Here is a 20,877-nt window from a genome sequence, read left to right as displayed (position 1 = left end):
GAATGTTTTGAAATATTACATTGTATTTAAGTGTATTTAAACCACAGAAATGATTTTAAGATACTAGTGATTTTCCTGTTTTACTTTAAAATTCTTCCTATACTGTGATAAAATTTATGCTTTTTAATATTTATACTCTTTCTCATTGACATAAATTATTACTTCTTTAGCTTCTTCTAAAAATGTGTAAAATATTTTTCCTGCCTCAAATGCATGTTGACTTTATGATATTATGGAAAAAAGATTAATTACACAAAGTTCATTAGAAATTCATTTTTTATTTTTTCTTACACAAAAACAATCTCAGTCTTGCTTGGTTTGTCTTTCCTTTGAAGTAGGTCTCAGTGATCCATGTAATGCCTTATTTTATACTGCATTAAATTATATTATCTGAAATTTAAAGGAGTTATAGGACACTATATAAGTATACCCTGCCAACCAGAATTACAAAAATAATGTATTTAACATTAATGACCTAATTTGGATAGTTACAAATATTAAATGTATTTATTATTATATATAAATAATATTATACATATTAAAATACAAATATTTCTTATATTTTGTGTGTGTAAATACATGTGATATATGTGAGATATATATAGATATAACTGGTATTTGAGGAGTCACTTAGGGTTCATTCTGTGTTTTGTTTTATAGCTTTAAGAAACTGGCTGATAGAAAAGAAACTGAATTTGTTAGCCCTTCACCCCTTAAGATGAACCTAAATATTATATCTCAAGAGCCACAAAATGCAAACCAATTTTTTGACAAAAATGAAGAGAATGTGGTTTTAGAAAAGACAACAAGTAAAGGTATAGAAAATGGCTGTCCAGGAGTAAATACTATGGAAGAACATATAGATAAAATGTACCTTGATATTTTAAGGAAAAAACTATCTGTTGGTCCTTCATTATTGCCTCAGGATGACAAAATAAATAAAGTAAGTGTTTATAATGTAAGTTGATTTGAAATTTGATAAACGAAGTTATGTAACTACTATTGAATTTAAGTGGGTACTGCTTGAACTAGGGGCATTGATTGCATACGAACCTCCACTTAGATCCTGGATATTTGTGAGCAATATTTATTACAACGTCCTGTGGTTCCCAGTTTTAATATTCCTGTAGCGATAGCTTTCTTCTTTACATGCTTCATTTGTTTTTAGTAAGCATGGTCCAGAATTTGAGTAGCACAAGAAAACGGTTTATCCATCACTCTAGTGCTTTTTATTTAATCTTTCCAGTGGTGTGTGTTCTGCCAAAGTAGGTGAATTGACATTTTATGTAAATGCTGTTAGCAGCTGTTGAGAAAGTTATATTTCTCTGTTCCTTTTTCTTCTGTTCTTGATCTATTCTGATTTTTAGTTTCTTTGATTTCAATATTCTAGTTTTATTTTGCAGTTCTAAGTTATATGTTTACCATAAACCATCTCCAGTTTTTTGTGGAATAAGACAGGGTAGTAATAAATTTTTATCTTGAGAAATCTGGAGGAAAAAAAGATAAAATTTTATGTTATTTCAAAGTATTTTCTATTCTCTCTTCTATCTTAATTCTAGTAATTACACATCTTGCTTTCTGGCAAGCTTATTTTGTTCTATTATTTTGCTTTGTTTTACTCCTGACTTTCCAGATGTACTTCAAAATACTAAAATTCTGATGAGTTAGGCTTTGGGAACTTTAATATGTAGTGATTTGCCTTCTACAAACTATTATTTAGTAATCACTGTGGTTTTGTCATCTGTTAAATCTTCATTTACAGCTGTATTTGAAGTTTATTTAAGTCCTAAAAAGTTGCTGCTTGTTGTGTGCAGGCTTTTAGATCTCAACTCAGTTCTGGAGAAGAGGGGGCTGTAACTGGTAAACAGGTACCATACAAGAAAGCCAAGAGTGCACCTCCGTTACTTAAAAGAAAACCCCAGAGTGGATTATATGCATCAGTTAGGAGCTCAGGCTATGGCAAACCCAGTTCACCATTCAAGACTTTTTCTACTCTTGAAAAGAAAACTTCAAAGGACGTTATGAAAAGCAAAAACCTGAGATCCATTCCCACTTCAAATCAAGCTAAGAAAAAAGGTATAATTATATGCTCTTTTTGTAATAGGGTTCTGTGCGTATGGTATTATTTTACTTTCCTTGTTCTTTACTTTCCCTATTTCTTTCTCTGCTTCTATGAACTTTTCATAGGAAAGAATTCATCTTAAGATAGGATATTCCATTCTGAAACATTCAGTTTACAGGACGTTTTCGGTCATTGGCTCTAGGCTTTCCTGAATGACACTCATAAAGTATGGGAAGTGAGTGGGAGAGTCAAACGCATCCTCATCTGGTTGACTTTGGATTATCCGGTGTTTACCAGAGAAGAGCTACAAATGCAGAATGCAAATGACAACCTACAAATGAAGGCTGATAGATTATTTGGATATTAGTTCAGTATAGACTGAGACAGGCTGGATGTTTTATATATCACATAATGCATATTTTTATGTATCGCAGTGTCTCTGTTCGTTATTTCCTAATGCAGTCATTTATATTGACAGTAGGAAAGAGTAATTTTCAACTAAGAACCCCATGCAGCTATTAAAAGAAATAGAAATGTTCAGATCAGACCAACATTTCTGCTGCCTTTAAATTCCAATGAGGAAGGGAGAGCAGTGGAGCCAGAAGCATTTTGTCTGTCCCTTTGTGATTGAATTTAATAAGTGGCCAATTTCATCATTGTTACATGGTGATAGTTGTCATGAAGAGAACTGTCCTCATTGGAAAATTCATTTCTAACTTAAAATGTCTTTCCTTGCTTTTCTCTAGGACTATTAAGTCCAGGACCACTTTGACTCTATTTTAAATTCTTTAGGCATTAAAGACTCTCTCCTGCCTTTGTGTGTGTATGTTTGCTGCAGCAACCTGTGCATCTAAGATGGAAAGGAAGGCCAAGGCTGATTTGCATCAGAGTAGAGGAGAATAGCAGCAGACGGTAGTTATTCTGGAGAGACAGGAATATGATTCTCTAGGATTAATGCAAGCATCCTTTCCTCTTGTTCTTAACCTGTGAACCTCTAATTCCTTCCCCTACAAAGTCTTTTGTATTGCCTTATTTTCTCTTATTTTTGAAATGACTGTTCTGCACGCAAGCGGAGATGACAAGGAACCAATTAGAAAAGTCTAGAGTTCAAGAGGGAGGTGTGGACTGCAGATATGATTTGGGAGTTATTGTTAAAACTAATATAGGTGGTTTTTAAGCCATGAGGTTGACAAAGGTTATCAAGAGAGTGAGCATCGCTATAGAAGAAAAGCACACCGAGGCCTAGGCCCTGGGCATGCCTAGAAAGTCAGGGAGAAGAGGAGTAACCTGCAAAAGAGAAGAGAGTAAGGTTGGAAGAAACCTGAATATGTGGGATCCTGAAAGCCAAGTGAAGAAAGGAGAATTGATTTAGCTATCGGTTGCTGCTGAGAGAGAAAGGAAAGTGCAAACTGGGAACTGACTTTTGGGTTTATCATAGAGGAGGTCATCAGTAAACTGGCCAGTTTCCATGGTTATGTGGCTGTAAAAGGTGGGCTGAATGAAAATGGAAGGGAATGGGAGAAATGAAAAAAGAGGAAAAGAAAAAAAAAAAAAAAAAAAAAAAAAAGGGATGGTAGCTGGCATAAGAAGTCGAGTCAAGAAAAGCTTTTTGCTTTGCTTTTTTATAAATGGTAGAAATAATAGTATGTCTAATAGTGTATTTGTGCATTTTGGAAAGATTTCAGTAGATTCATGATGGTGAGAGGGGAAGAATTGCTAGAGCAGTGTCTTGAGTAGAGGTACTGTGATGGAATCTAGCGTTCATTGGAAGGCTTGGCTCCAGATAGAGGCATGGACAGTTCATCTATGCAAGCAGATGGGGAAGGGGAGGACGTGGGTACAGGTACTGGTGGTTAAGTAGAAACGGTGAAAGAATGTGGGTGATTTCTTCTGATTGCTTCCATTGTCTCTAAGAAATAAAGCATAGTATCATTAGCTGGCATTGAGGATGGGGTAGCAGTATTAGAGGAGAGAAGAGAAGATACGAAGTAGCCATCCTGGAGGACTAAACTGCCCACAGCAGAGTCTTCTTGAAGTTAGTGATTATGGATTTAAATTGATACCAGGCAGCGTATTTGTGTGTGCGTGTGCGTGTGTGTGCGCGCACGCACATGTGTTCATCCACATTTTGGTACATGATTGTCGATGTTGGGTAGTTGTGTAGTTGAATTTGCCAAGAAGAGTGGTTTTTGCCAAATGTGTGCAGTGAACTGAGAGAGGAGCAAGAAGGGAGCTACTGGTGTATGTGGACTTCAAGTTGAGTAAGGAAGGAAGAAAGGACATCAAGGGGTATAATACAGTATGAAACAGGTAGGATCAACTGTCTGTGAGTGTGGGTTAAAGGATTGATGGAATCCAAGTACCAGAGGACATGAAGTGGGAGATAGGACTGATAGAGAGTAAATGCCTAAGATTGAGATTAGAAGTGATTATGTTACTAGTAAAGAAAAGACCTAGAGTATACCAATGAAGTAAGTAGCGGAGGTGGAGAAACGGTTAAGTATAAGGACCCAAGAGCCAGGGTTTGAAAGGATCACCTATAAGACTTTGAAATTACTAAGAATGAAGACAGAAGGAATGTCACAGTGGGTAGAAGAGAAATGAGGGGCATGATTTAGAGGTTGATAGAGGAAAGCAACAATATTTTTATGAGTATTTTTTCTTGTTTCAAAATTTTATAGCATTTGTGACTACCAAAATAAAAATAAAACCGTAAAATTTATATTAAAGTACAATGATAAACCTTGACTGTCCATTTTTATTCTGAGTTACTTTTTTTCATTAGACTAATAAGTGTGATTTTTTTAATCTCTTTTTATTGTAAAATTCCCCCAGAGCAATTTTAGTTTTATTCAGAATAATTTTAATTCCTTTGGGATGGTTGGTTTTTTTTGGTCACAGGTTGGGTTCTCCAACAAGCAGACTCTGAGATAGAGATTAGTGTACAGAAATCCTAGAGAATTCACTTGGAATCGACACTGATTAAGAAGAAAAAGCAGCCAGCTGCTGGGGCTTACTCACAGTTTCTCTTTGTCATATAACAAGAAGGCCGGAATAGGCAGTTCCCAGCTGGTTCAACTGTGCAAGGAACCAGATCCTTTCTTCTTTCCCGCTGCAAAATCCTTTATCTGTGACTTTTGTCTTCATTATAACAAGGTGGCTATTTCAGCCTCCAGGCCAGGTCAGGAGGAAAGGTAAAAGGTAAAAAGGTCCATGCCAGTTAAATCATCAACTTCTTCATCAGGAAAGTAGTGACTTTTCTGGAAGCCCCATGTAAGAAACTTTTGCTTTCATCTTATTAGCCTGAATTTTGATCTTGTGGCCACCCTCAGTTGCCTAGAGTCCAGGGAGATGAGTATTTTCAATTGGGTATATTGCTGTCCAGGACAAAATTAATAAGGAAGTTTCTATTAGTAGGGAAGAAGAGGAGATTGGCAATTAGCAGTACCTGCTGTGTGGTGGTTTTCCTTTTTATTCTAAATTAATTTTCTTTGGCTATTAATTTATGTTTTTATTTTTAGACTAACAAGTTCGTTCCTTCTTTTAAAAAAAAAAGATTTTATTTATTTGAGAGAGAACAAGAGCACAAATTTTGGGGCGAGGGGCAGGGGGAGAAACAGACTCCCCACTGAGTAGGGAGCCTGATGCTGGGCTGGATCCCAGGACCCTGGGATCATGACCCGAGCCGAAGGCAGACGCTTAACCAACTGAGCCACCCAGGTGCCCCTACACTAATAAGTTTCTTGTCGCAAAAGGAGTAGTTGCTCATTATTTAAATGAAAATATATAGAAAAGCAAAAAGAAAGCAATCATTTAGCAAGTGAGTGAACATCATTTCATGCTTTTCATTTGTTATGTCCTTACACAGATAGAAGGAAGCATAGATGGGTGGATGAAAGGAAGGAGAGAGGCAGACATATGGCTAAATGGACAAAACATTTTATAAGAACAGGATCACTCCTTACAAGTTCTTTTTTTATTATTATTATTAAGATTTATTTATTTTTGAGAGAGAGAGAAAGAGAGTGCGTGAGCGGGGTGAGGGGCAGAAGGGGAGGGAGGGAGAGACTCCCAAACTGTCTCCCCATTGAGCGCAGAGCCCAGCTCCACCTTCAGGCAACGCTCAACCAACTGAGCTACCCCGACACCCCTGCAAGTTCTTTTAAATAAAATATTAGATTTGGTTTTTCTTAAATCTGTAAGTTTCAGAAAAAGAAACTTCATCCTAAGAAATATTAAATCCTAAAAGAACCCTTTAAGAAAATCGATTTTGAAAACCACTCAAAGATTGCCAGAATCATGCTGCTTTTAACTGCATTTTCAATTATATACATTATCTTTTTCCCTTCTCTGAAATATAAGGTAGTAAAACTCTTACATCCCCCACTCACATGCCTTTTACTCATTTTTGTTGATTTCATTTTCTCTTGTTCAAGTTTATTTATTATATTCTATCCTGCAACCTTAATTCCCCTCAGCTTTTGAATTTAGGTCTTGGTTCTGATTATTAAAGAGATGGAATGCTTTCTTTTCTTAAGTCCCTTAGCCATAGCTTCTCCATTCTGGAATTATTTTGATTGGTTTCTTATTTAACTAAATTTTCTTAATCCATTGTTTTTTCAAGAAGGGTTCATGAGGTCGAAATTCTGCAATGTTTTCATGTTTAAGTTTTTTATCCAGGCAAATTTTTTGTCATATATAAAGGAAAAAGATACTGTCTATGTACTATTACTAAAAATAATTACTTAGAGAAATCAAAATTAAGAATTCAAGAAGAGAGAATTCTGGTATGAAAGCACTGGCTGACTACAACTTGAATAAGAACCACTGCCACTCTTAGCTGCTACTTCCTAGGGAGCATGACAATGCTAGCAGATCACCCCCCATTCATTGGCCAAATGAATGGATCTCCAGTGATTTGGAAGGATGAATGCCACCTTTTACAATGACTCAGTTCCTTTTTGAAGACTTTAAGAAAGTTCTCCAGAAAACCTTCCACATGGAATAGTCCAATTAAATATGACTACTACTCTGTAAGGAAAACCCCTGCATACCTGCAAAAACGATGAGAAAGAAATCTTTGAGTAAGGTACTACTGATGACTTGTTCTTTTTTTGACTTTTCTGTATTTTCCAAATCTTTAATAACCACGTATTTTTTCACTTTTAATGAAAAAGTAAACTTTACACTTAAAAGTTAGCATCTTGAAGAAATTATATTTAAAAATATAAATTTCAGATTCTTCATTTACCTCTAAGGCAGATAAATAAATGTTGACTGACTGTTCAGCTCAGAACCTGTAGTATTTGAATATGGGCCTCAAGATCTCTTCAAGGTATTTCTCATAAACATTCTTTGTATTATTAGCTGAGTAATTTATTGGCCTTAGAATTATTCCTACTGTTGGGGATTTACGAGGTACCTTAAAAGCTGAAAATTTTACCAGAACATACATTAGTCACATTTTTTCTAATATCTATTATCGGGGTTTTATAGCAGTATTATAATTTTATTTTTTAAGTCAAATTTAAAGTAGCTGTTAGAAAGATTCCATGCAATTTTTATTATTCCGTTGATATATCTACCTATATGTATATATCTTGATACACATTATTTATGAAAAGTGTGCTTTGAAAGCGCACTTGATCTGAACTAAAGTGCTTCATAAAGTCGGTCAGCTGCTCTTTGATTCATCATTTAGATATTCTTATTTGTTATTGCTGGGACTATTTTAAAGAATAGTTTATTTAACATTAGTAAGTCTTGAAATTATCCCTATCCACATTCTCCTCATGTTTTTGTTTTGTTTTGTTTTCTTTTGAGCTCCATTTATCATTGGACATGAGTCTTGGGTCAGTTTTCCTTCTGAAATGTTGATTATGGACAGCAGTTCTGAGTGCAGTGAAACAGCTGTGTTACAGTGTTAGACCTCAGCCTTTTTCCCAATCCTCTTCTAGCCTAGTGTTACCATTGTATTAGTGCTTATTGTTACATAATTGCTGAATACACATTCAACTTTGTTTGCATTTGTGGTGCTTCTGTCCATTGTTTACAAATTTAGAAATCTTATCTGGAACAAAAGTCATCAAGCCTGCAGCTTTGGGTAAAGCAGCTCCCAAAATTGAAAGTTGCCTGGCTACTCCTAAGAAGGCTGAAGAGTCTACAGAAACTGATTACGGTGTTCAGTTTCAGAATGTAGGTATTGAATTTCAAAGTCACATTCATAATTTTTTTGTTTTATAATAAAATGATGAAATTTCTTTTGCATCAAGCATGATGTTCTAATCTTACTGAATATTTATTGATTTCCTTATAGAGTAGAACATTGTTAACCATGTCATCTTTATTCATTGTGTTGGTTTTTTTTCCCTAACCACCTGTGTTGAAATCTAGTATATAAATATACTATAACGAAGTAATGCTTCTGCTTATTGCAAACAATGAATCCTAGAACACTACATCAAAAACTAATGATGTACTATGGTGACTAACATAATTAAAAAAAAATTTTATAATGCTTCTCCTTAAAAGGATTCTTCAGGCTACCGTGGTGAGAACACGGAGACCGAGATAATTATGTTTAAAAGAGTTCAGGAAGCAGAGGAAAAATGGAGGGGTGCACAAGCCCTAATTGAGCAAATTAAAGTTACATTCTCAGAAAAAGAGAGAGAGCTGGAAAATAAGATGGAAGAACTAAAGAGACAACAGGAAAAGGAACTTTTCAAACTGAACCAAGACAATTACATTCTTCAAGCCAAGGTACTAGACACATTGTCCTATTTCTTCTTTTATTGATTAAAAAGAACTTGTACTCCCTGCAAAATGCATTGTCATCCTTTGTTCCTGGGGCTGTTTGACTTGATGTATTTCCTGTATAAAATATGAACGTGGTTCCCGAGACTGCCTCCTCACAACAGAGCCTAAATCGAACCCACTGGGAAAAAATCAAAATTTAAATTGGCTCATTTTGATAATTTTCTTCCGTTAGCAGTCCTTTTTGAAAACAAATCCCTTAGTTCACTATGACCTTCAAAGAAGACAGTTTCGGAAAGACTGCTATAGAAGGCCTAGATTCAGGGAATGACACTGTGTAGCATTTCTGAGTTACTGTCATGGCTGGAGCCATCAGCACAAAACATCCCATTGTAATGATTTAGCCAGTTGGTGGTAATTCCGTTGTAGTTATAGGACAGTTTTAGATCTATGCACCTTGAGTTTTCTGTTATTCTTCTTCATTTCTCACGTCATCATCTCCTTTCCTAAATAATGTCTGTGTTTTCTCAAAGTTAAGTAGCTTCGAGGAAGCAAACAAAAAGCAAAGATGGTTACATTTTGGAGAAACAGCTGATCCTGTCACTGAAGAAAAATTGAAGCAAATTCAAAAAGAAATACAGGAACAAGAGACACTGCTTCAGGGATATCAGCAGGTGTGGTGATTTTTCAGCACTTTGTGAGTTTGTTCTTGAGATCCTTTGATTATAAAAAGTAAAGCGTATTAAAATATTTCTGTGCTCATGTAGCAGGTAATGGGAATTCTGGCAAATATGAGTAAGTAGTAATTTGACTAGTCTGAACGTTTTTCATGGGCGTATAATGAAGCTGGTTAAGAGCATAGGTTCTGGGTTCAAAGAATCTGGTGTTAGTTCTCCCTCCACTCCTGCTGTGCAGCCTTGGGCAAATCACTTCACCTCTCTCAGCCAGGTTCCTCATCTGTGAGTGGGGTTGGTAATACAGTAGCTACCTCATATGATGGTTATGAAATTAAAATATGAAGGGGAAAAAGTATAAAAAATAAAGTGCAAACCAACCTCTTAGTACCTGGCACACAGTAACCAGTTAGGGAATGTCGTCTGTTACTATTTTTAATAGCCATATTTCTTAGACGCTGCCCTATTTTTCTTTAGTTTTCTGTAATGCTTTTCAGTAGATTATATTGACTAGTTTTGGTATTATTGAATATAATACAGATCTGAAATTAATTGCCAATGTGCTGAGAGTAAAAAAGGTGAATTAAATGAGAAAAGATCTGTCTGTGCTACAGAAGGCAGATACTTGCCATGTGTGATGGAGTCTTGGTGATGCTGACTAGCCAGTTAGCCAGCACAGGTCTAGTGATCTCCAGCATAAAACTTCATCGTGGTTTCCTCCCCTTTTCCCTTATTTCCCTCCCCTTCTCTTTCTCCCTCATTACCTTTTTCTCTTTTGACTTTTAAGCATCACGCCTGTCAATAATAAGCATTGTCATCTGAGGATAACCAGAGAAAGCATTATCAAATCAGTGATTCACAATTTTCCTGTAGATCAAATAGTACTGATTTTGTAGGGCACACTGCCCTAGAGTTAGTGAGAACCTTCCAAATCCTTTGCCTGCCATTGTGATCTTACTGGAGAGAACACCCGTTTTGGGGGGCACCTGGGTGGCTCAGTTGTTAAGCGTCTGCGTTTGGCTCAGGGCATGATCCCAGGGTCCTGGGATCGAGTTCCGCATCGCACTCCCTGCTCACCGGGAAGTCTGCTTCTCCCTCTCCCACTCCCCCTGCTTGTGTTTCCTCTCTCGCTGTGTCTCTCTTTGTCAAATAAATAAAAAATCTTTTAAAAAAATACACCCGTTTTTGTTTGTTTTTTAAAGATCTATTTATTTGTTAGAGCAAGAGTATGGGGTGGGGAGGGGAGCAGCAGAAGAAGAGGGGGAGAGAATCCCAAGCAGACTCCATGCTGAGTGTGGAGCCCAGCATGGGGCTCGATCCCTTGACCCTGAGATCATGACCTGAGCCAAAACCGAGAGTCGTTCGCTTAACCAACTGTGCCACCCAGGCACCCCGAGAGCACACGTTTTTAAGGAGTGTTTCACAGGCCCATAAGGATGCCAACTACCTTCTCCCACAAATACAATGCAAAACTTGCATATCTGTGTACATTACATTGCAGGTATTTAAGCACAGATCATCTTACCAAGCACTAGGCCAGACATGGTGAGACAGTCCATGGTTTTTATTAGATTCTCATAGGTCCTTGGTTTTCATCAGATTCCTAATTTTAAAAAAGTTAATAAGCCACAGCACCTAAGCACAGATTGGTTTGAGTCGCTTTAGTCCAAGGCTGGTGGAGAACTGGGCCTAGTCTCTGCTCTGCCTTGTCCTTCCACTTTCAGAAATACCTGGTCTCTAACTCCCTGCTCACAGAAACTTCCAGAAACAAGCATGGAAACCCATCGTGGCTATCTATATCCAATTACCTCATTGCAGGAAGCTAGGCTAGAATCGGAAAAAAGAGGATGCAGACAGTCCTAGTGGGCCTTTCTGCCCCTGGTCCACACAGTTGGGATGTTGTTGTTTTTGCAGCCACTCGCCTGCTTACTCTTGTGAGATACAGTGCCTTATACTGACATTAAGATCTTTGGCTTTGGGAATTTTTGCAACTTTTTTTTTTTCAAGTAAGCATTCTAGAAAAAATTGTTTTCAGATAACAGGTTTTCGTGTGAGAAGATATAAAGAGTTTTAAAAAGATTTTGTGTACTCAAAACTGAATAAATTGAAGACTAAAAATGTTTAAAGGATGTATCTGTTGTAAGCGTATATACTTGGGTTATGTAAGTACTAATGACTTTTAACTAAAATGTAATTTTCTGTTTATAAAAAGGAAAATGAAAAATTGTATAATCAAGTGAAAGATCTCCAAGAACAAAACAAGAAAAATGAGGAGCGAATGTTCAAGGAAAACCAGAGTTTATTCACTGAGTTAGCTTCCTTAAAGTAAGTCCTTTTTGAATTCATAAAACCAAATATACTTAGACTGTCTCTAAGCATTTTATTGTTATATTAAAAATACATTTATTTTTACTTGGAACTGAAAAAAATTTTACTAGAAATTTTATTTATAGTTTGTGGTTTTTATAGGTTTAATATTCCGTGTATTTTTCTTTTAGTACTAGATGACTGTAGTACATATTTTAGTATTTTTAGCATATTCATATTTGAGTTTGACATCAGTTTTAGGAAACTGAGTATACAGTATTCCTCTTGATTAGTCATTAAGCCTGAGATGCTTAACCATTTCCTAAGGAACCATGTGATTAATAATACTAAAAATATAGGTGTCATATAATGATCGCTTAATGTTTTAGGTCAGGTTCTTTAGAAGTAGAGCCTGAGGTAGGGATCCTTATGGAGGTGATTTCTTGGAGGATAATGCTCAGAAGAAGGGGAACAAGAGAAGCAAGATGGGAGAAGGGCAGGGAAGGTAAATAGGAATGTGGTCTTAATCAGAGACTGGCTTTATTTATTCTGTTCTTACCAGAAAGCTCAGGAAAACAGATTGCATCAGAGTTGGTCCCACTTGAGGCGGCGGCGGGGGGGGTGGGGAGCAACCTTTTATACCCTCAAACTAGTCAGTCACTGGCTGAGGTATGCCCAGGAAGGGAGTGGGGGATATCTTCTAGGCCGGGGGCAGAGGCTGCCATTTGGCTGAGGGCATTTCTCCAGAGAAGAACTTGTGAGTTGTTATCAACCGGCACTCAGCATGGCAAGCCCATGGAGCAACAGCACCTACTTAGGAATCCTATTTCAGACTGAAAGATCTTTTAGATACTATTACATCCAACTTTAACATAGTAAGTGAAAAGGCTGAACTTATAAACATGCGCAAATTAGGGTTCTTCCTTCTTTTAGGAAATGGCTCACAAGTTTTGTGTCACTTCCGATAGACACCTAATCACTTAGATGGGACTGCTATTAGAAGAAGCTTCTTTAGCCTTAAGTGTATGACCCCAAGCCAGTTGTGATAATCTGCACAGTTCTGATGCGTGAAAGCATTTATATCTGATTTCTTTTCAGTCAAGTATGTTTCAATAAAGTATTTTTAAAATATCACATCACATATTACGTGGGTTTAAAAGAGATGATCTATTCCCGGATCCCAAACTGAAGCTTTAAATGCACTTTCACAACGAAATAGATGGTTTCTTTATATTAGGATTAGATGATTTTAAGTGCATTCCTAAACTCCTTGTATAATGTTTCTGGAAAACCAGAAAAGTTGATTCTAACTTTAAATAATAGACTGTGTTTTGTTTTGTTTGTCATTTACCATGTGTATGAGCCATTTATTTACTCTAAAGATTAAAATATTAATAAGTGGCTCAAATAGTTGCAATGTCCATTAGATTTTTTTAATTTTAAGAATTGTATATTTTTCATTGAAAGGAGTACTTTGTTTAAAAAAAAACTTTTTACTTTCAAAATAAGAGAACAGATGCACAAAAGCCGTTTCCTGTCTCAAGTAGTTGAAGACTCAGAGCCCACCAAAACCCAGAATTTTACAGATGTGTTAGCAGAACTGCGGGTGGCACAGGTAAGTTGCATAAGGATAGTAAATAATTTATTATTAAAATTTCTAGATGTGTAAAAAAATCTGTTTTTATAATCTATGAATAGATAAGATCTGTTATAAATTTCATACCATTAAAAAATTAAGGTATATCTAAAATTAGCATTTAATATACATGTGACCTTAGTGGAAAAAATGACATAATACTGGTTTTCAGTGGCATCCTCTTTATAATCCAGCCTCTCATCTAGTGATCATCACATGAAGCCATATTGGAGGCATAACCTTACTTAGGGCATATATACCTTCTTTCAAATAAATTCCTTATTGGAAATGTAAGCTGAAATAGGAAAATACTTTGAAGGTAATTGTTCACTTTAAAACGTTAGTTGGCTTTTTACCTGTCTTCAATGCACTGTGCACTTCTAGAAGGCAGAGACTGTGTCTACAAATATTTGCATCCCATGTGCCTAACCCAGACGTGAAATACAAAAGCTGCTCCATAACTTTTTTCTTTATTTTTATTGAATCGTATTATAAAGGATATGGCTTAGAATTTTCTAAAGTGGTATTTGTCAGTGGGAGAAGTTTTGGAATTTGGGGCAGGTTAATTCTATTTTAAGCAGAACAGTTCCATGTATTGCACAATTTTTGTCATCCCTGTCCCCAAGAAATACATGTTCAAAGCACTCACCAGTGATTATAAGAATCTAAAGCACTGCCCATTTCCAGACTTGTCCCTGTGGGAGGGCGGTCAATTCTCCCCACTCCCATTGAGAACCATGGCATGAAACTAAAAAGCCCTTCTAACCTGTTTGAATGACTATATGAATTAAAAAAATGCCAATTACGTACCACTTTTTAACAAGAAATTATGTAAAGTTTTGTTACATAGAAATCTAAACATACCCTAGTTTAATAACATCTTTAGCAGGCTTCTGTGGTATATAAGATGCAGCTTCAAATGTGAATCTATCTGTTTGGCAACTTTCTTCAGGTGTATATATGTGTGTATAGCATGATTAGATAGGTAGTTAGGCAGATAGGTTAGAGGAGTGAATGGTTGGACTCCCCCTAACACCCTTGCCAGTAGGCATCAAAAATTAGCAAGTTAAAGGAGAAATTAATATTGCTATGTTTTATGAAGGCTTGGAAAATCATAGTAAGGTTTCACGCATAACATTGCTTTATTCAAACTGTTATTAGCAACCTTTTAAAAGTGCTGTTTTGAAAATATTTTTCTGAGAGATAGGAAACTAAAACTTCCACTAAAAACATCAGAAAATGCTGAGTAAAATAGAATAAACATCTCATAAATGCATAATGTAAAAGCTCTCAAGAAAATAAGGGAACTCTCTAGGGGCCAGAAAGGAGGAGGGATAAAAACCTAACAGTAAACATCTGCTCCCAGGCCAGCAGTTCACTAGCCACGGGCTGGAGCTTTGATAGCAAAGTGGAGACAGGACACCTGGAGTTCAACGGGCCGTATCCTTCAGTACGGCAGCAGACTAGGAGAACATCTACCCACCTTTGCAAGAGGCTGAGATGTCAAGAAGCTTTTCTGTTTTAACTTGATTGCTAGATAGGAGGGGGAGAAAGTCTCCTCTGCTCAGTGCCCGTGCTTTCCCGATTGTTCAATGCAAATGTCATCTCTTCTGCCTTCATTTGTGTTTTAGTATTTGAATTGACACTACCTGCAAGGGTTGGTCATGCTCAAACCGGAAAAAATAACATACACTGCGGCCCTGAGTCAGTGATAATCTCTAGTGTATCTAGAAGAAACAAATGCAAAATAGCTCTTAGAAGTAAGTATATACCCTGAACCCAGCTCACATAGTATTTCTACAGATAAAAACCCACTGACAATATGCTCATAACACAAAATTGTAAAACCCAGAGAAATCATCCACCATGAGTGAGCATCAGAAGATTTAATAAACAGCAGCATTAGAACCTCAATAGAATTTTTGGATAGACTATAATATAAATAGACTAAAAATGAAAAATATAAGATATATGAAATGCTAAAATATATTTAAATATTTTTAAAAGTAATGACTGAGAATTTCCCAGAAATGATAAAAGAGATGAATTCTCAAATTCAGGAAACCCAGTGACCCTGCTCAGGATAAAAATCTACATCTAGGCCCCCAATGGTGAAACTACCAAAGCAGGAAAAACCTAAAAAGAAATTGAAAAGAAAGTGTTTAAGATAATAGTAAAAACTTGGGGGGAATTTGTTAATTTCTGCAAATACTGTAAGATAGAATGTAAATACACCTTTTGTTTTCATTTACTTTGGTATTCTGGGTTTGATTTTAGAGCAAAAATTTATACTGGGAGAAATCTATACTATAATACACATATTGAGTGTACTTTTGTACAGTCTGATTTGTACCTTAAAAATTAATACTGATTAGTATTAAAATACGAGTTGGTTCTTTATAAAGCATAGATAGAAACATAGCAAAAGCAAGGTCTGAGCTCACTCTTTTTAGTATCCTGGGGCAGGAAGAAGAATGAGGCTAACTACAGCTTTCATTCAGTCAGCCTTTATGACGCACCTGCCACCTGCCAGGCACTCCTCCTGGCGTTGGAAATACAGTAGGTATAGAAGACGGGCACAAACCTTGCTTGCTAGGAACATGTATTCTAGTAGGGAAGACAGTAAGTAAATAAAGGAAATAATTGCAAATAGATGTGCTTTGAAGAAGATAAAAATGGTGAATAAGGGTGGGTGGGGCAGAGGGTAAGGCAGTAAGTAGTCTACAGTGTGGTCTAGGAGACACTCTGAGAAAGTTACATCAAGAGTTGAGAGCTGAAGAGAAGCAGCAGCCAACTATGCAAAGATTGAGCCTTCCAGCCAGGAGAAGAGCATAAGCCCCTACGTCAGGAAAGGCCTTGTTATTTTCTAGAACTAGAGATCTCTGCGGCAGAAGTGGGTAAGGACAAGGCCAGAGAGGCAGGCAGAGACGCTCTCCAAATGTCTGCATAGTAACTTACAAGGGCATGCAAGTACTTGCCAGCCCAAAACCCTGTGCCCACAGGATTGACTTGGGATGTTACTGGCCTTCTTCAAGGTGGGAAGTCTTATTCCCTGGAAAGATGCAAGCATAGAGGGGACATTTATTTAAGTGTCAATTGCATGACCGAACTCAAGATGTTTAAAGTTCCTTGGATTCTAAAACTCTGTAATTCCATGAAGTAGACTCTACTAGAGAGCACGTCTAAATTGATTGAACTAAATCAACAAAATGTAGTTGTAGACAAACAAAAGAGCCTGAGCATGCAAAAACGTGAAACTCACTGCTCTCCTGAAAAGACGTCTACAGAAGGTCACGCAGAAGACTAAACAGTTAACGATGCCGTTAAGTCTGTGACAGAGCTAGAAACCACGATTATACGGCGCTTTAACGAGTGGATTTATTTTCTTCATAAGACTGGATTTGGGATTATGAGGTAGAGTGATAACAGAATTTGTAAGAATTTTATTTTGAAACTTAACTATACCGACAGTACTGCTGTGAGTCCAAGAGTTTCTTCAGCAGTTATGAGTTCAGTTCAGTGACCATTTATTGAGTACAAGCTGTGCACTTAGTGCCGTAAAGTATACAGGTAGTAGTAATAAATCAGTCTTGGTCCCCAGAGAGTCCTCAGCCTGTTAAAGAGAAGAGGCATGTACACAAATCGATGTCCCGTGACTCAGAGTGATGAGTACTGTGCTAGAAGCACAGTGAACGTTTTGGGGGAACACAGGAGGGGCTTATCAGGAACAGCCTCATCTGAACTAAGCTTTGAAAGATAAGCATGATTTTGTTGAGAAGAGGAATTGAGGGCAATGAAGTAGGGCATATTGAGCATTCATTCAGCTTTTTTTATGCGCCAAGCATTTTTATGCATTTTTCATAAAAGACTAATAAAGTTCTGCTTTCCACTAAACATATGTCAGGTAGTGATGAGCGTTGTGACCAGAAAATAAAGCAACATACCTGGAAGTCAGGATGAGGGTTGCTGTTTTACAAAGAGTGGTCAGGAATGATCTTCCTGGGGTTTCATTTGAGCAGAAATCTTGATGAAGTAAAATAGTGAGCCACCTGGCTATCTGGGGGCAGAGCACTGAAGGCAGAGGAAACAGTAAGTGCCAACACCTTGCGGTGAGAGTGTGCTGGTTCTTTTCAAAGAACAGCTAGAAGTCTCTGATGCTGGAATGAGGTGGGAAGAGGAAGATTTAGGGTAGATATGGTCCGAGGCATGGGTAGGGCTGGGTTACAGGACACTGAAGGTCATGGTAAGGACTTTGGATTTACCCTGAGAGGGATGGGAGCCAGCAGAGAATTTCAGAGGAACAAAACTCACTGCCTCTTTAAAACAATTCCTCTTTGGAATAGAGAGCTCATGAAAAAACCCACACATGTGGTCAATCAATCTATGACAAAGGCAAGAATATACGATGGGGGAAAAGACAGTCTATTCAATACATTATGTTGGGAAAACTGGACAGAGACATACCAAAGAATGAAACTGGACAGCTGTCTTACACCATATATAAAAATAAATTCAAGGAGCACCTGGGTGGCTCAGTCAGTTAAGCGTCTAACTCTTGATTTTGGCTCAGGTCATGATCTCAGAGTCGTGAGATCAAGCCCTGCGTCAAGCTCCACACTGGGCGTGGTGGAGACTGGTTGGGATTCTCTGTCTCCCTCTTCCCCTCCCCCCACTCACACACATGGGCACACGAGTGCTTTCTCTTTAAAAAAAAAAAAAAATCAAAATGGATTAAAGACTTGAATGTATGACCTGAACCATAAAACTCCCAGAGAAAACCATAGGCAGTAAGCTCTTGGACATTGTTCTTAGCATTTTTTTTTTTTTGGACCAGTCTCCTCAGGCAAAGGCAACAAAATCTTAAATGAACAAATGGGGTTATATTAAACTAAAAAGCTTTTGCACAGTGAAGGAAGCCATCAACAAAATGAAAAGGCAGTCTATGGAGTGGGAGAAGATATTTGTAAATGATATATCTGATAAGGGGTTAATATCCAAAATATATCAAGAATTCATACAACTTAATGTCAAAAACACAACGTGATTAAAAAACAGCCAGAGGACATGAGTAGACATTTTTCCAAAGACGATAGACAAATGGCCAACAGACACATGAAAGTATGCTTAACATCTCTCATCATCAGGGAAATGCAAGTCAAAGCCCCAATGAGATGTCACCTCATACCTGTCACATGCGCTATGGTCAAAAAGACAAAAAATAACAAGTGTTGGTGAGGTTGTGGGGAAGAGGGAACTCTCATACACTGTTGGTGGGAATGTTTGTGCAGCCAGTGTGGAAAATGGAATGAAGGATCCTCAAAAAATCAAAAATAGAACTATATGATCCAGCAACTCCACTTCGGGTATTAATCCAGAGAAAATGGAAACAGCAGTCCGAAGAGATTCGTGCATCCCTCTGTCCCTTGCAGCATCTTTTATACTAGCCAAGATATGGAAGCAATGTAAACATCCACTGATAGATGAGCACCGAATATTAGTCATAAAAAAGGATGAGATCTTGCTATTTGTGACAACATGGAAGGATCTAGAGGGTATCATGCTAAGTGTAAGTCAGAAGAAAACAAATACCATATGATTTCACTTATATGTGAAATAAACGAATGAAACAGACTTATACGTGAAATAAACAAAAAACAGACTTGTAGGTGCAAGAAACAAACTTGGTTACCAGAAGCGGGGGGTGTGGGAGGAGGGGCAGGTGAAGTATAAATTACCAGTTATAAAATAAGACACAGGGGTGTAATGGACAGCATAGGGAATCTAGTCAATAATGTAATAACTTTGTGTGATGACAGATCATAACTAGACTTCCCATGGGGATCATTTCATGATGTGTAAAAATATCAAGTCACTATGATGTACACCTGAAACTAATAGGATATTTATTGTATGTCAGTTAGACTTCAGTATTTTTTTAATTAAAATTTCTTTGGCTACCGTGAGGAGAATAGACTAGCTGCTGAAAGTGGAAGAGGCACACTAGTTAGGACGTTATTGCAGTATCCAGGAGAAGTGAGAACAGTTCATTGGAGGGTGGTTAGGCTATGTTGAGTTAGAGGATTAGAACTGATCTAGTAGGCTCTGGGGAGTTATTAATAATCTGGCGGGGTGGAAGAAAGTGATGACACCAGAAGTAAATTTAGGAAAAATAATTATGTATTTATAAAAAATACGTATGTAGAATTTATGATAGATGGGGTAAAAGAGAGCCTATACCACAATTTTTTGTGGCCAGAAATAATTTGCTTTTGTCATTCTATGACTGTCAAGAAAGAAAAAAACAATTTATTGGAAGACATCAAAAGACTGAAGCAAGACAAACAAGCTCTTGAAGTAGACTTGGAAAAAATGAAGAAAGAGAGAGACCAAGCCAAAGATCAGATTGCTTATGCCACAGGTAAATCGCTGAGCTGAAACAGTTTACCTTTATACTCACTCAGAAGTGTTTTAATCTTGAATTTAAGTAATGGTTGCTATTACTACTTAAGGAATCAAAAGGCTATTCCTTGAAGTATATTGTAATTTTAGAAAATTTTTAAAAAACTAGTTATTAATATGCACATTTGATTGGTTTTAACAGGGATAATTGCAGGATCAGAAAAAAATCAAGGATTATTTTGAATCTGTGGCATCTTATATTTATTCACATTCATGTCTGTCACCCTGGCTAGACGGTGACCTTTCTGAGGGCATGGTCTGCCTTTTTATCGCTGGGTCTGAAACCTAGGCTCTCAAGTATTTGCCAAATGAACAAATAACAGTGCGCTGTGTTTATAGAAAACACAGGATAAATGTGACATTCCCCACCAGGGAAAACAAAGGAGCGTAAGATAAGAATGCAGAGAAGTTTAATATTTTAAAAATTGCAAATAAATATAAGACGTGGTACTATGATACTACACAGGGGTTTTAGGGAAGAGTGGCATTTGAGCTGGGTCCTGACAGGGAAAGACGCAGAAGTGAAAGGGTGGAGGGAGGTTGCTGGAGTGTGTTTCTTGAGCATGTTATTGAGTGCGCCTGTGGTTTGGAGCTTAGGATGACAGAACCCAGGGCTAGAAAAGTGGATCAGAGGAGCCCTTGTGAGGTTCTTTCTGCTGTGATACTGTGATCTTCAGTGTAAGAAATGTACGGTAAAATCCACTTACCTGTTTGTAAGAAAATTAACATTTGCTTTCCTCATCTGTAAAATAGAATAGTAATAATAGTGCCCATCATATGTTTGTTGTGTTAAATGAAATCATGCATAGTAAACTCTAATGTTTCCCATTGCAATTTTTAATATAATTATAGGAATTCATGTTTATTATCTCTTGGATCCAACATTTATTGTCCCATGGAAACAACTTTGCTTTTATTTTTTATTTTTTTAAGATTTTATTTATTTATTCGACAGAGATAGAGACAGCCAGCGAGAGAGGGAACAC

The 20,877-nt window shown here is 37.0% G+C and overlaps 1 protein-coding gene across 1 annotated transcript in view; it reads left to right on the top strand.

The window, feature by feature from the left end:
• The window catches only part of CEP162 (centrosomal protein 162), a 100,809-nt gene that overhangs the window by 42,926 nt on the left and 37,006 nt on the right, over positions 1–20,877 (top strand). Inside the window, exons 12-19 of the mRNA XM_040643710.1 lie at positions 661–943; positions 1,815–2,076; positions 8,124–8,257; positions 8,594–8,821; positions 9,349–9,489; positions 11,702–11,814; positions 13,306–13,411; positions 19,724–19,850. Of these exons, the coding sequence (XP_040499644.1) occupies positions 661–943; positions 1,815–2,076; positions 8,124–8,257; positions 8,594–8,821; positions 9,349–9,489; positions 11,702–11,814; positions 13,306–13,411; positions 19,724–19,850 (1,394 nt within the window). The remainder of the gene's footprint in view (positions 1–660; positions 944–1,814; positions 2,077–8,123; positions 8,258–8,593; positions 8,822–9,348; positions 9,490–11,701; positions 11,815–13,305; positions 13,412–19,723; positions 19,851–20,877) is intronic.

This window comes from Ursus maritimus, unplaced genomic scaffold, assembly GCF_017311325.1.
Source record: "Ursus maritimus isolate PB19 unplaced genomic scaffold, ASM1731132v1 scaffold_29, whole genome shotgun sequence".
Classification (NCBI taxonomy): domain Eukaryota; kingdom Metazoa; phylum Chordata; class Mammalia; order Carnivora; family Ursidae; genus Ursus; species Ursus maritimus.
The sequence above is the reverse complement of the archived record's forward strand: the minus strand, read 5'-3'. Positions and strand labels throughout refer to the sequence as shown.